Source organism: Neodiprion lecontei, chromosome 2, assembly GCF_021901455.1.
Source record: "Neodiprion lecontei isolate iyNeoLeco1 chromosome 2, iyNeoLeco1.1, whole genome shotgun sequence".
Classification (NCBI taxonomy): domain Eukaryota; kingdom Metazoa; phylum Arthropoda; class Insecta; order Hymenoptera; family Diprionidae; genus Neodiprion; species Neodiprion lecontei.
Genome location: NC_060261.1, coordinates 28,039,586 through 28,053,650, shown reverse-complemented (window position 1 = coordinate 28,053,650; position 14,065 = coordinate 28,039,586). Strand labels below are relative to the sequence as shown.

Sequence of the window (14,065 nt, the reverse complement as noted above, 5' to 3'; positions counted from 1 at the left end):
CACTATTAATATGTTAGTCAGCACAGTTGGTGAAAAAAAGAGGGCAAAAACTGACTTGAATCTTGGTCTCTGAAAAAGACGCCACCTGCCAATATTGACATGACCAAGTTAATAAAAAGCATGTTTCACAGTGAAGACTATATTTAAGGGGGGCATGTTAGTATAGTTGCACTGAATTAGGGTAAAAATTTATGAATTTTTTTTTTTCAACCACGCTATTTTTTTTCACAAATAGTTCTCATTATTGTTTAGTACAATACTTAATATACAATGTATACTTTTTTAAGGTGAAATTATTGAAAACTCGAAGCTGTAGTCATGTTTTTCTGTGGCCAAGAAATGTCGGAGGTTGTAAGTTATCTAAAACGTGAAATTCATTTTTTCCAAAAAGACAATAGTCAATGTTGTACCTGACGATCTCACTCTCTATCGAATAACTATTGTTTACCAAATTAATGTTACTTGAAATCGCAAGTATTTGAAATATTGTAATAGGTTATGTTACGATCGAAGCTCATACTTGCTATTAAATATAATAAAATTAATCCGCGCGTATTCGCCACTATTTAAAGTGCAGGTAAGCTGAAATATTTTCATCAGGATCCAAAGGTAAGCAAGGTTACTCGGATCGAAATTATCCGGAAAATCAATCCAAGGGCATAAAGCGGGTATTGTTCATGGGCGTACGTGTATAATACGGACGATTTATCGGCTCGCCGATATATCCTGCGTACCATGTGCGTTAAGAAGGTTTTTGTACACATGCAAAGCGCGTTGATGGTCACATCTGTTACTCACCGAGGGTACAGCGACGTCAGGTGGAAAATTTTACATTCTCCATGGTGAGTTAGCCCCACGGTATAATAACATGGCAAAGCCGAACTCAGGCGTTCAATGAAATCAATAGGTCGTTTCATTGCTGATTTGGAACATCGATCAAATCGTATTCAACTGAACGGTAAAGGCGACAACTGCTCCTCTGATATTTTGCGGAAAAATAAAATAAACGTGGAAGAAATTAATATTCGTACAAGATATGAGGAGTCCAGTCGACTCGAAAGTACTTTTTCCTTCATTTGTAACTCATAAACTTCGAGAAGTTCGATGGTAAATAAATTTGAAGCAGTTATTACATGCATTTTTATTTACACAGTCTGCAAAATCATTGCTGATCTCGTTTATAATCGCCCGAGGTGAAAATTTTTAGTAGCCTCAGCGTTGGTCAAAATAAATATCGTCATTTTCAAAAGTAATTGAACATTATGGAGTAGACACATTTTAACACAATTCAGAATTCGTTTCAGAGCGTTTGTGTACAGTTTCCTCGTAACCGAAATAAGACTTGGTCCATAAAAATTGGACGAATCATACAATTATGGCAATAAAATAATACAGCAATAAGACACACGTGATCTTTCTGAAGTTGCGAACAACTTTTCTCGTTTGACTTCACAGATTTTCGATTCTTTCTATGTTAGGAGCAAACACTGTTAGATTAAAATCAAACTCTATCAGCTCAAGTTTCTGCTTTCCAAAGCTTGATTTAGATTTTTGACACTTCTTTCGTTTGATCCATTTCATTATCCATATGCTGTACGTCTCCTAAAATTATTATTAATTTGAGCTTGAACGTAGAAAATTTTACAAAATGGTTTTGGGCATATATATTCTGCACATACAACTACGAGCACGTCGGATGGTGTAACAGTCCATATTTTGTCAACGTTGTGTTAAAATAATTTGTAATGTGTCCGAATATCCGCTTGATATATGATTTATTGAAGTGTGTTACACGCAGCAATATGTTTGTACAGTTTGTAAAGTTTCTCTACGCAGCTTTCCACCTTGCCCCATCATGTGTGTACCCAGCATGTGCGAATTCTGCTTTAACAGTCAGCGAAACTATGAAACTGGATTGTCAAGTGCCTGGGTGGAAACAATTTCATTCCAGTTTAAGTGTCGGTTCAAACGTGTCGATCATTTTTTATCAAATAATACAATTTGATCATTCGGACTTTTCTATTTTTTTTTAAATTGCCATCAGGTGGGCATTTTGCACTTTGTGAGATTTGTTGTTTGGTCCTCTGGACATTCAAATCCCTGTTCATTTTGGTTCAAAGATTGACTTTTCTCAACATTATTTTTCTGGTAATCGGTTACCTGTAATTTATTACTCATAGACAATTCCAAAATGGAATTTGGAGATGTTGAAGAAGCCAAAGACACTCCGGAACCTGTCCAGAATACTTTGGAGGTGAAAGTGTTCAAGAGGCGTTGGCTCCAACTTGCGCTATTTATCCTGTACAGTGTGAACACCTATATTCATATGTATCAGTACACAATCATCAGCAATATAATATGCAGGTAAGACCTAAGTGCTTGTATCCTTGCTGACAGTTACAGAAATTCGAATACATCCAACCAGTTGAGTTTTTCATGATTCATTATTTACAAAACTACGTTATTCTACAGGTATTACAACGTTTCCTCTCTGGCCGTTGCCTGGACCACAATAATTTCTCAGGTGGTCTATTTGGTTCTGGTAATTCCATGCTCGTATCTGATCAATGTCATTGGTCTGAGATGGTCGATTCTAGCGGGAGCGACGGTAACGTGTCTCGGAACATGGATAAAAGTTTTTTCAGTATCTCCGGATCGTTTCGCCGTGACTTTAATCGGCCAAACTATAATTTTTGTCTCAAAACCGTTTATCCAACCTCTGCCGGGATTGTTGGCTGCCCATTGGTTCGGCCCAAAACAAACCGCCTTTGCGTCTACCATGGCTACTTGTGGTACGATAATTGGGATATCCCTTGGCTACACAGTAATACCGATGATTGTCAAAAACCATGAAAAAATTGAGAAAATCGGCCAAGATTTGTCGGTGTTGTTCTGGTCGGTCGCCGTATCTTCTACTGTCGTTTGCGTGGCCTTGATGTTTCGTGAGTCGATTGAGTATCATTTGAAGAGGTGCCCTGGTCGATTTCGACGTTGACGTACATGTTTCCAAATATCAAAGGCCACGTATCTTAAACACGAAAGATATTGACGTCAGCATTCCAAGACATTTTCATTTGACGCAAGAACAAAGGAATTGCATGGATTCTCCGAAATAGGAATAGTACATTCGTGGAATTTGTGCCATTTCTTTATTTCTGCGTCAATTGAAAATAGGTTGGAATGTTTTTGTTCGGAATGACCCATAGAATCGGTCTGTCCAACTCTTTTCCATGTTTGGAGATATATGCGACAACATCGACTAGGGCATTCCCTTAAGTATTATCTTACACCTTATACTGACCTTAGTTGTAATACTTATTTCCAAGTGTACCCGTCAACTGTTACTAGATTTATGCGTTGACACTTCCATTTTTAACACAAGGGGAAACTAGTTCTTTTTTTTTTTCTCCTGCAGTTATTAAGGACAAACCACGTGTACCACCGAGCGCTGCTAAGTCGCTTCAGATAGCAGGTGGCAAAGGTAAAACTAAAGATTATTTACCAATAATCAGAAGAATATTGAGCAACAGGGATTACTTGTTACTGTTCAACTCGGTCGGTACAGTGTTCGGTGTCCAGAGCGCGATATTAACTATGCTGAATCCGCTTTACCTACAACACTTCAAGGTAATAGGTTTAATGCTACATGTAATTTCAATGGTAGGGACTTGTTCGATTCTGTCTTTTTGGTATTTCGTTTCAGAATAGCGAAAAAGACGCTGGAATGCTGGGTTCGTTACTCGTCATCGCAGGAGCCATTAGTTCGATAACTGCTGCTCTTATTGTCGACAAGAGTAAGAAATTCAGGTAATATATTGAAAGAATGTCGGACCTCCGTCATTTTACAATTCTTAATTTATCTGAGTAACGAAATCTCGTCAAACTTTGGCAAATAAGAGGGCTCATGATTTATGCGTGTCGGCCGAAAGAGTTTGCAAACGTCGTGATAAAATACAACAAATATCTGATCCAGTTGTGGCTGCGTAGCAAAGCGTCAAATTAAGTGATAACTAGCTTGAAATATTTTAGCGTTGATGTAAATTTTTCGAACTTTCTTTCGTTAACCCAAAACTATAATCGTAAGCCCACACATTTCCCTAAGGTTTAAACAGTTTCCGTTACTGGGAAAGGAAAGAATTGTGAAATATGTAGGGCTTTTTTTAATCAAACTTGGAACCAAACTGACTATTTTAATTCAACAAAAGTTCCATGTCAGAACTCACGTTTTTGCGCTGCGTCCTCATGCAAGATGTCATTTGTTAAACAGAACGATTCCAAAAGAAAATCCTAACCTGAAACTGTTCGATTCCAAAAATCCGAATATAATTCAGTCTCTTGTGGGCTGGTGCAAATTTCGCAAAAATTTGAGAACTGACCATTGTAAATATTATCAGTATATTTACTAAATACGACCATTCTACTCGGAGTCATGACCGAAAATCAGGTGATAAAATGATTACAGAGAGATTGCAATTTCCTTCTGCGTCCTTTCCGTCCTTGCGGAAATTCTATTCGCTGTGAGTTTCTTCGCTGAAATCAAATGGATGGTATTCGTCACCGGTATTTTGCTCTGGTAATTGAAGAAATGCAAGGCAATTAATTACAAAATCTGTGTAATGCGTTTGAAGAGCGAGTTAGAGTATAACGTGATCAATCGATTTACATTTCAGGAGTTTTTTGAGCGGCTACATAACAGTGAACTACGAATTGAACATGGAACTAACTTATCCAGAACCCGAAAATATTTGCTCAGGTTTACTGTTCGTGTCGATAAGCATTTACACTTCCCTGTTGATTTTGATTTTAGATAGGTTGATGAAAGCCTACGGAGACAAAGCGGTGCACGCGTTATGCACACTACTGTTCATCCTCGCCACGTTTTTGACTTGCGTTAATAAAAGCGAACTTCGTCGCCAGAAGGCTGCTGAACGTGCCCTGAAATACAAGGCTGTCCCTCAAAAGTAAATGTGAAAATTTCATCCCTAGGAGGGCAGCCTATTTCACGGACTGACTCAGGAAATCGGACAAGTCATTTGTCAGAACTGGAGAGTATCTATAATCATGAAATATCAGGATGAGATTGATGTTTCGCAAAGTATTTTTGAGGATAAAGAATAACATCGGGCATTGAATACTTTGTAATATTCTTTTCTCGAGAAAATAATATATACGCTTTACACACGTTAAATTGAAACCAAAAAATCGATCACATCTTGGGGATAAAAGTAAAAATTTATGGCTGCTACATTTATTATACGTATAGCGTATTAAGTGTACACCTTGATGATAAACTAATTATGACACAGTGCAAGAGAATCATCTGGAGATTGTTCTGCGGTGATAAATTAGATTTATAGAACACTTTTATATGGTTCAAGCATTTTTTTTTGTCTGCCTTTTGTACGTAATGTAACCGCCTCTGCGACAGAACAAAGAAAAAAAAAATGTGCATCGTAGTAGTAAAAAATGCTGTATTTTGTACTCCACCGTATAATAAAACTTGTAAGCCATACTTTTGTCATATAAATTATCGCGCACCATGCAGGAAAAGTCTTTTTCGTCACGTGTATTCGCTGTATTCGTTTTTGGCCTGCACACACGATCTCCTACAGTTCATATTGCAAACTTACGATCGAGTCGAAAGACCCACTTTGCCTCCTTGATGTAAAATGTACGATTTCCGACACCTGTTAGGAAAGTTTAATTTACAAAAGCTGTAGAGCGTGCTTAAGGCACTCTATTTTTGTACAGCTCGATGAGACAACGTTGGCGCATGCGCACAATTCAGATGCCACATTTTACACCCGCTAGGGATTTCTTCAGCGCATGCGCACTTCCGAACAACTCGATCTTACGCACTGTATCACCGAGAGTGAGTCACGCAACCCCAATTTTACTCGCTGTCGGTGGAGCCTTCGGTGTTTTTTAAAATACACGTTCCTGTACAGGCATTGAAAAAATAACGTGTGTTATAAGACAAATAGTCGTGTGACGATAATACGCAATTTTAAAAGTGTGCGCTAAACTTAATTGACCCATGATGATAGCTGATGTTGAATATTTGCGTCACACAGTCAGCTTGATTTAGGCGTCATAAATCAGGCGGGAGAAAAGGCCGAGAATACGAAACACTCGTCGAGAAGTTGCCTGATTATGCAGACAAATTTCATTCCTCGTGTCAATGCAAAATTTGATACGTTATTTCTATAATTTCAAACTAATTTCCACGCTAATCTACGAAAACAAACATTCCACGTGAGGAACGGTCTGATGAGACGCACATCGAAAAGAAAATTATTAGTGGATCTTACATGGATAACGGAACCTGTTGGGTCAAACTACAAGTAGGTACATGGATAAGTTATAAAATTGTTAATTTAATAACGAAAAACTGATGAGAATGACTAGAAATTGACATAAAAAAAAAAAAATAAAAAAAAAAAGCAATTGATACAAAGAAATTAATTAACTAATAGGACGTATTTTACTTTGTGTATGATTGTGCGAATGAATGTATGAGTGTGTAATTTTAAATATTATGAAATAAACGATGGATGTCCATATATTTAAATATGATCAAACAGGTAAAAAAGTAAAATTTAATTGAATGAATAATTAAAAGATTTCTATCGTTATTTATATTTTATTTATTTAATTCAATGTCGGAGTTAATTCTCGTATCCATCAATGTTCTTGTTTTTGTATACCTGTCCATTTTATTATGTTTACTGACTCAAATTCTTAACCTTCCCCGTGCACACATCTGTCTCTATCTCATTCGTCCGTATATTTATATGTAAAATAAGAAGAAAAAAAAAAAAACCACAAATATTTACAGTCAATGTCTAAGCTGGCTGATTAAAGAATTCACCTTGGCTCCTGTTGTATTTATGTTAGCCAGTTAAACAGCTCAGCGATACTGAATCAAATACGTCAATGTTGGTGAAAAAATTATAAATATTTGCTGTGCAATCGATCATATAAATGAAGATATTAAGTGTCTCGAAAGATTTTTGTCTCAAGATTTTAAATCAACCCGGCCATTTCTTGCTTGTCCGTTTGAGAAATTAAGTGTTATTCAGAGTATCTGGCCCAATCGGACAAATTGCCATCACTTATTCAGTGTTTTGCTAATTCTATCCCCGATTGAATTCGATTTCGGGCCGCTTTCGTGGTTAAACTATTAAAGACAGATAGGTGACGTTATCGACTTCCACGTTGGAAGATCTTGTGCTCTGTGAGATTTGTTCGGTGCATTTTTTTTTCCATGCGTGGCCGTTTTCACAACGTTCGCCCGCCAAGTAACCGCGTTACGAACAAATGCCCATTTTGCGGTGTATTTTTCTTTTCAAAAATATACCATGCTATTATTTCAACGACTGTGATCCTTATTGTGTATATCTCGAGAGTGAACTGCGAAAAATTTGTGTTACCAACAAACGTGGTATAATAAACTCGAAAGGTCCACTAACCTTTGGCTGCTTCATCACCCAGCTCGATTCAGATCGTTATGTTTTTCAATATGTAATTTCGAATGTCGGTCCTATACCAAAGCATTGAGTGTCACCCCGCTGCTTGAGCATATATCCATCCGCATCACGCCAAGCTCGGACATGAGCATGTACCTGCCTTCCACTACGACAACAGTAAAAAGCGATGACCCGGTTGCATACCACCACCGACTTACCCGTCTTAATTTGCTTTGTTGGACATTTAAGAACCATATTTCAGCTATTGTATTTTCTTTATATTTTATTTCGGTATATTTCTGAATTAAGGTATCGATTAAATGAATCGGGATTGTGATACTGTGAGTGAATTGAAGTCCTGGCTACGAACCTTGCCCTTGCTAGTGCACAAGGGTTAATAAGGCACTTCAACAGAGCGAGGAACCCAAAATAGGTACTTTTGCAAGCCGCTTGGAAGATGCTCGTCAGCATCGTGACTCAGCGATGCTAGAATGCAACCATCTGCATGTAAACACACAGGTCGGAAATTCCGAGCATATTTATCTCATTGTTGGAGAATCTTGTTATTACACCCATGTGTAGGTGTGGGGATTTTGCATTTCAGCCCAGTCCACCTTCGCACTGAGTGAGAAAAATATGCAACGTCCGTAATTAAGTTTGCACAATTTTTTATCTATCCTGAACTAGGGAATTCCGTTTGACCTTTGAAGAACCGGTTATAGCCTTAGTGGTTGCCTATTTAATTATCTCTCGTCATGAATCTAAACTGTTTGGTGTAGAAAGTCCAGTAGATGGTAATCTCGTGATCGAGTGATTTCTGTGCCCACCTTATCTCAAGAGTTCATCAGTGATCGATTAAAATACGCTGAGTAAGAAGAAGTGAACAGGAAAAACTGTAAACCGAGGGAGTGAAAATTTAAATACTCGACTAGTCGCTGAAATGAAACGTGATCTGATGCACTGATGCAATCAAACCTGAACTTTAGATCACTCAGTTCACTTGGTGGATTGAACAGTTCTTTTTACATCGAAGACTCGAAAGCAACCGTATTTAACCGTCAAAATGGTGATTTCAAAGAGTGTAAACGATACAGACACAGAAGAATTGAATTCGAAGGGATTAAATTTCGTGCTTAAAACGTCTTTTCCGAAGTTTGAAACGGAATTTCAACACATGGCAGGAGCCGAACAGATTTCAAAACATATTCAGAACGTTTTGGAGGTGAAAGTGTTCAAGAAGCGTTGGCTCCAGCTTGCGCTATTCTTTCTTTACAGTGCGAGCATTCATATTCATGTGTATCAATACACGATCATCAGCAATATAATATGCAAGTAAGATTAAACCGCTACGACGGTTTTCACCTACAGATTATACCCACGCGTGTACAACATCAAGAGTTCCTCGTCATTTATCGTTAAAAAAAACTTTTTACGATTCCAGATACTACAACGTCTCTACACTGGCCGTTGAATGGACTTCGATTATTTTCATGGTGATGTACTTAATTCTGATAATTCCATGCTCGTATTTGATCAATCGCATTGGTCTGAGATGGTCGATTCTAACGGGAGCGACGGTAACGTGTCTCGGAGCATGGATAAAAGTTTTTTCAGTATCTCCGGATCGTTTCGTCGTGACTTTAATCGGCCAAGCGATAATCGCTGTGTCGCAACCGTTCACCCAGCCTCTTCCGGGATTATTGACAGCCCGTTGGTTCGGCCCGGAACAAACCGCCCTTGCGACTACCATCGCTTGCTGCGGTATCACTGTTGGACTTTCCGTTAGCCACTCGATGACTCCGATGATAGTTCAAAATCGTGACGGAATCGACGAAATCGGGCAAGATTTGTCGATCCTTTTCTGGTCTTCCGCTGCATCCTCTACCGTCATTGGCGTGGCTTTGTTGTTTCGTGAGTTGATTAAGTATAACCCGAATATTGTTTTACATTCCACTCACGACAATTACGGCACTTCAAGTTGCTATATTTCATTCCAGGTGTAAAAACTGCGACTAGGCTTATCCGTTGACGTTGACACTTTTCGGCCCATCGTTATGGATCTAATGGTTACTTTTTAATTACAGTTTTTCGAGACGGGCCACGTTTACCGCCGAGCGCTTCCAGGGCGCTTCAAATAGTAAATGGTGATGCTGCTAAAACGGAAGATTACTTACCGTCGATTAAAAGAATATTGAGTAACAAGAATTACTTAGTACTGTGGAACTCTGACGGCATAATTATGAGTGTTCTGAATGCAATAACTGCAATGCTGAATCCGCTTTATCTAGCTCACTTCAGTGTAAGTAAAGCTCGGTGCGATGTATGATATCAATTTTATGGACTTGTTTCATCCTGACATTCGGTCAATTTCATTTCAGAATTGTGAAAAGGAAGTTGGAAAGCTAGGGTTTTCGATTGTCATCACGGGAACCGTTGGTTCGCTAACCGTTGCCCTTGTTCTTGACAGGATTAAGAAATTCAGGTAATGTCAACCAGTTGAAACCTTAGCGACTTGAGTTGTTCGTTTAAATTGTGTTTGAAATCACAAGAGAACGCCCACTTGGCAGTTTCAATTCAACGTATTATAACACGAGCACAAAATGTGTGATATATAATTGGAAAGAAGCTCATTGCTAATTGTATTCATCTATACATAAAATTCGAGTTTTGGTTCATAGTAACATGTTTCTCACGACAAATATTATTCAATCATAATGAAACATTGATCGTTGCAATCAAATTTTTCTCCTAACTACAACATCAAAATACATACCACGTATTTGGAATTTCATATTTTTGTAATTGAGTTTCGCGTTACTTTTGCACAGACGATCATATGTTAAAAGTAGAACGAGCTGAATATTTCTATCAATATTGTGAAAAAGTAAAAATCTTGCATCAAATAACACATTTCGTAAGTGAATTATATGGTCCGTTACAAAACATGAATTCGTTCTGCCTGTTTGTGAAATTGAGTGTTGTTTTGAATAATTCGCGATAAAATAATTTATGCATGGTAGAGGTCAGCGCTTCATAACTTTCAAGTGTTTACCATCAATTACTGTCATCTTTTCGAATGCAATTGTGAATATAAATACGCTTTAATTTATGCTTTGAAGACTTGTTCTGTATGACTTGTAGCCCCGGTCTCGCCTGTTGAAGTACCCAACAGCCTATATCAAGCCATTCAATAATCGATTGCCAGAAACGCCATTATGCGGTCATGGCTAGTACAAGGATGCCAACCTGTTTTTTCTGTTTATCCACTAGTCAATTATACTGTTATAAACTGTTTACAGAGAGATCGCGTTTTCCTTGTGCAGTCTCTCTATCTTGGGGGAAATTCTGTTCGCTGTGAGCTTGTTCGTTGAAATCAAATGGATGGTATTCGTCTCCGGTATAATGCTTGGGTAATTAAAAATGTGCAATGCAGTTGATTACGAAATTAGTGTCATGTATTTGAAGAGCATTGTGTTATAATCTGACGAATTGTTCAAACTTACAGGGGTATATTGGTCAGCTATACAACGATGGACTACGAATTGAGCGCTGAAGCAACGTATCCGGAACCAGAACATATCGCCACGGGGCTGCTGTTCGTATCAGTAAACGTTTACAGTCCCCTGGTAATTCTGATAGCCGGAAGTTTGATGGAAGTATACGGAGACAAAGCGGCACACGCGTGTTTCATATCGCTGCTCATTCTCGGTACGATTTTAACTGGTGTTAATAAGAGCGAACTTCGTCGCCAGAAGGCTGCTGAATGTGTTGTGAACTACAAGACTGTCCCTCAAAAAGTATTTACCCAGCCTTCTCAGACTTTCGACGAAACAGTGTGGAATTTTGATCCCTGAAAGAGAAGCTCGTTTCACGGATTGGGAATTGAATCAGTTATTTGTAACAGCTGGAGAGAACTCGGAATTATGATTATCGGGATTCGGTTGTATGTTTTTCATAGTTAACGGAAGTGCAATGATAAGAACGCATCCAAGACTACTGTGGCACGCAACGCCATATCATCAACTCGTATACCTTTGGGAAAAAATAACCAATTATATACCAATGATATATGCATTTCTTCATTTTTCGGTAACCAACAATAAGATAACCATGGTTTCTCCTGGTTTTTCAATATGCATAAGATATTCATCACGTTTTCACACTTGATTATTCATCCGGATTCAGTTTGTTTAGATTAATTTCCTTTAGTGAGAAAAATTGTACAAATTCCTTAACCTCAGGTAGGATATATTGGATCCACCTACCTCATTGTCTATCATCTTTGGCCCAGTTCTACCAACAACTATTACGAGATTGAAATTTGTGATGTTAATGTATTGTTGACTTTATTTCTGCATGGTGTGTGCATTAAAGGGACGAGGCGAAACATTCTGTTTCTGATACATGAAGATGGGGTTCCATTTCGACATTTCAAACGTTTACAGACCAACGATCAGTCAGAGACTGAGCAGATGACCAGCTCAAAATATAATATATATGTACATGGCGGTAGAAAAGATCGGCGAACACAGTGAATATACATAAAGAATGAGTGGATGCATACAGGGGATCTTTGTTGAAAGGGTCTCCAACTCTCTTCCTGCGCCAATACACGCGCAACTTTCACCCGAGCTCAGCAGGCCGAGCCAAATACTGCCAACTTGACAAAAATGTCGGCCCGCTCGTAATTTTATCTAAGTAATAGAATCTCTTCAAACTCCGCCAAATAAAAGGGCTTAGCATTGTGCACATTAGTCGACTAGGAAAAATTCAGAAAAGTGGTTATAAAATACGAAAGATATCTGAATCGGTTGCGATAGTGTGGCATAACCCTAAATCCATGGGAAACTAGCCGGGAATACTTGAGTGTTAACACCAACTCTCCGAAGTTTGACTTGGTTAGTCCACAACAAGATGCCACCCACTCTTGTGTCAGTCTCCTCCAAAAAATAATGCCTTCTGTTTTAATGTATCGACTAGTATACATATACAAATTTCCACAAGTCAGTCACGGCGGCAATACGAATAATATTCCGAATTTTACCCGGCAGGGATTTCAAAGACGAATGTTCACTTTCGGATAACTCAATTTTGCGCACTGTATTACTGAGAGTGAGTTACGTAACCTCAATTTAACGCGCTTTCTCGGAAACTTCGGTGTGTTTAAAAGACACTTTTCTCAACAGGTCTTGTAAAAATAGCGTGTGTTACACTTACGAATAGTCGATATCCGACCCGTCTGATTATAGCGCTCGCCTTGGCTGATTTTGCACTTACGTGAGACAGTCAAATACCTCAGCGATATTTAGGACCCGAAATTCGAACAATTCTATACTTCGTGAAAAAATTTGGATCATGTTCAGGACGAATATTCAACAATGAACACACTTGTTGTAACTGGAGCTTTGTACATTAAGAAACAAACAATGAAACTGCCAAAGACGTCCATTTTTCATGCCACGGATTCCTCGAGCACGAACGCTGCAAGAACGTTAGGAATATAGCAGAAACGGTATACAACTTATTTTGCAGATCAGCAAAATTTCACTTACGAAAGTCAGTAAGAGCACCTATCTATATATCTTCAATAGTTTGTAGAATAAATTCTAAGTAAGTCAATGTTAATGGAAAAAATCCAAAATACTTACCGTGCTATAGGTCATGTAAATAAAGATAATTTATGCCTCAGAAGATTTTTGTCTCAAGATTTTTAATCAAACCATCCATTTCTTACTCGTCTGTTTGATAAATTGTTATTTATTTTTAGTACAACTGTCGCAATCGAAAAAAATTCAATCACTTCGTTATCGAATGTACTGAAAATTCGATCACCGGACGTAAGCAATGCGTTTTTCGGATTTGTTTTGGGCCGCTCTTGTGATCAAAGTATTATAAAGATAGATCGGTGCCATCACCGACTTCCGCGTTGAAAGATTTTGTGCTCCACGAGATTCGTTCTCCCGGGACATGTTCTTGTTCGATAATTTCATCAGCTCGCGGGTTAGCGACGAGCGTTTCGCGCCTGAACCTTGATCAGAAGCCGCTCGTCGTCACCTCACCGATTACTGTGCTACCCGCGAGTTCCTTCCTCGGCAATTTGCGGGATAAAAAAGTGAATTCATGGCCAAGCGCTTTGAAACTGAACGAACCAAACTGATGCTAGACGAGTCGGCCGCACGCAGATATGCTGAATTGATTTCGTTTCAATGCCACTTGGCACTCGCCGATCCTGCGTTTCGAAATTACGTTCTTGGTGCTCAAAGTTCGGATCCACACTGCCTCAACCCCCTTTCTGAAGCTCCCCTCTACTTACATTTCGCGATATTTCTCCATCTTTCGTAAGATGGCGCTAGACAGATTTGACAACAAGGGATTATCTTTCCTTAGTTGTACGGTATAAATTGATATTTATCGATGACGACTCGGATTTAATTATACAAAGCAAATCACGCAAATTCATTAATGAATCCATTCATTCTGGGTTCGCGGCAGCTCACACTGTGAACTACACGTTTGTTATTAACAAGCCTCTAGTTCCATTGCCGAAGGTGGAAGGTGATCCACTTAAAATGACGAACTCGCAGCCTGGTTCAGCA

At 38.6% G+C, this 14,065-nt stretch overlaps 3 protein-coding genes across 6 annotated transcripts in view; 2 read left to right on the top strand and 1 right to left on the bottom strand.

Annotated features, from left to right (window-relative positions):
- The window catches only part of LOC107228230 (LIM/homeobox protein Lhx4), a 132,731-nt gene that overhangs the window by 19,282 nt on the left and 99,384 nt on the right, over positions 1 to 14,065 (bottom strand). The gene's annotated exons all lie outside the window — the stretch shown is intronic.
- On the top strand, positions 1,878 to 5,489 carry LOC107225919 (uncharacterized MFS-type transporter C09D4.1-like). 2 transcript variants are annotated; one of them, XM_046731030.1, is made up of 7 exons: positions 1,878 to 2,044; positions 2,181 to 2,364; positions 2,473 to 2,792; positions 3,416 to 3,627; positions 3,704 to 3,807; positions 4,463 to 4,573; positions 4,671 to 5,489. In XM_046731030.1, the coding sequence occupies exons 2-7, from the start codon at positions 2,192 to 2,194 to the stop codon at positions 4,963 to 4,965; spliced, it is 1,215 nt and encodes a 404-aa protein (XP_046586986.1). In that variant the 5' UTR covers positions 1,878 to 2,044; positions 2,181 to 2,191; the 3' UTR covers positions 4,966 to 5,489. The 2 variants fall into 2 exon arrangements, with proteins under 2 accessions (XP_046586986.1, XP_046586985.1); XM_046731029.1 differs by having other exon boundaries at positions 2,473 to 2,942.
- Positions 7,407 to 11,535, top strand: LOC107225921 (uncharacterized MFS-type transporter C09D4.1). Its single transcript, XM_015666547.2, has 6 exons — positions 7,407 to 8,801; positions 8,911 to 9,380; positions 9,554 to 9,768; positions 9,848 to 9,951; positions 10,769 to 10,879; positions 10,975 to 11,535. Exons 1-6 carry the CDS (start codon positions 8,533 to 8,535, stop codon positions 11,321 to 11,323), a joined length of 1,518 nt encoding a protein of 505 aa, XP_015522033.2. The 5' UTR covers positions 7,407 to 8,532; the 3' UTR covers positions 11,324 to 11,535.

Bases quoted from the DNA above. Each gene is read 5' to 3' on its own strand.
- LOC107225921 (XM_015666547.2), top strand. From the start codon at position 8,533: ATGGTGATTTCAAAGAGTGTAAACGATACAGACACAGAAGAATTGAAT. The intron at 9,381-9,553 runs GTGAGTTGATTA...TTTTAATTACAG, and splicing joins TGGCGTGGCTTTGTTGTTTC to TTTTTCGAGACGGGCCACGT. The intron at 9,952-10,768 runs GTAATGTCAACC...AACTGTTTACAG, and splicing joins GACAGGATTAAGAAATTCAG to AGAGATCGCGTTTTCCTTGT.
- LOC107225919 (XM_046731029.1), top strand. From the start codon at position 2,192: ATGGAATTTGGAGATGTTGAAGAAGCCAAAGACACTCCGGAACCTGTC. The intron at 2,365-2,472 runs GTAAGACCTAAG...GTTATTCTACAG, and splicing joins ATCAGCAATATAATATGCAG to GTATTACAACGTTTCCTCTC. The intron at 2,943-3,415 runs GTGAGTCGATTG...TTTCTCCTGCAG, and splicing joins TTGCGTGGCCTTGATGTTTC to TTATTAAGGACAAACCACGT.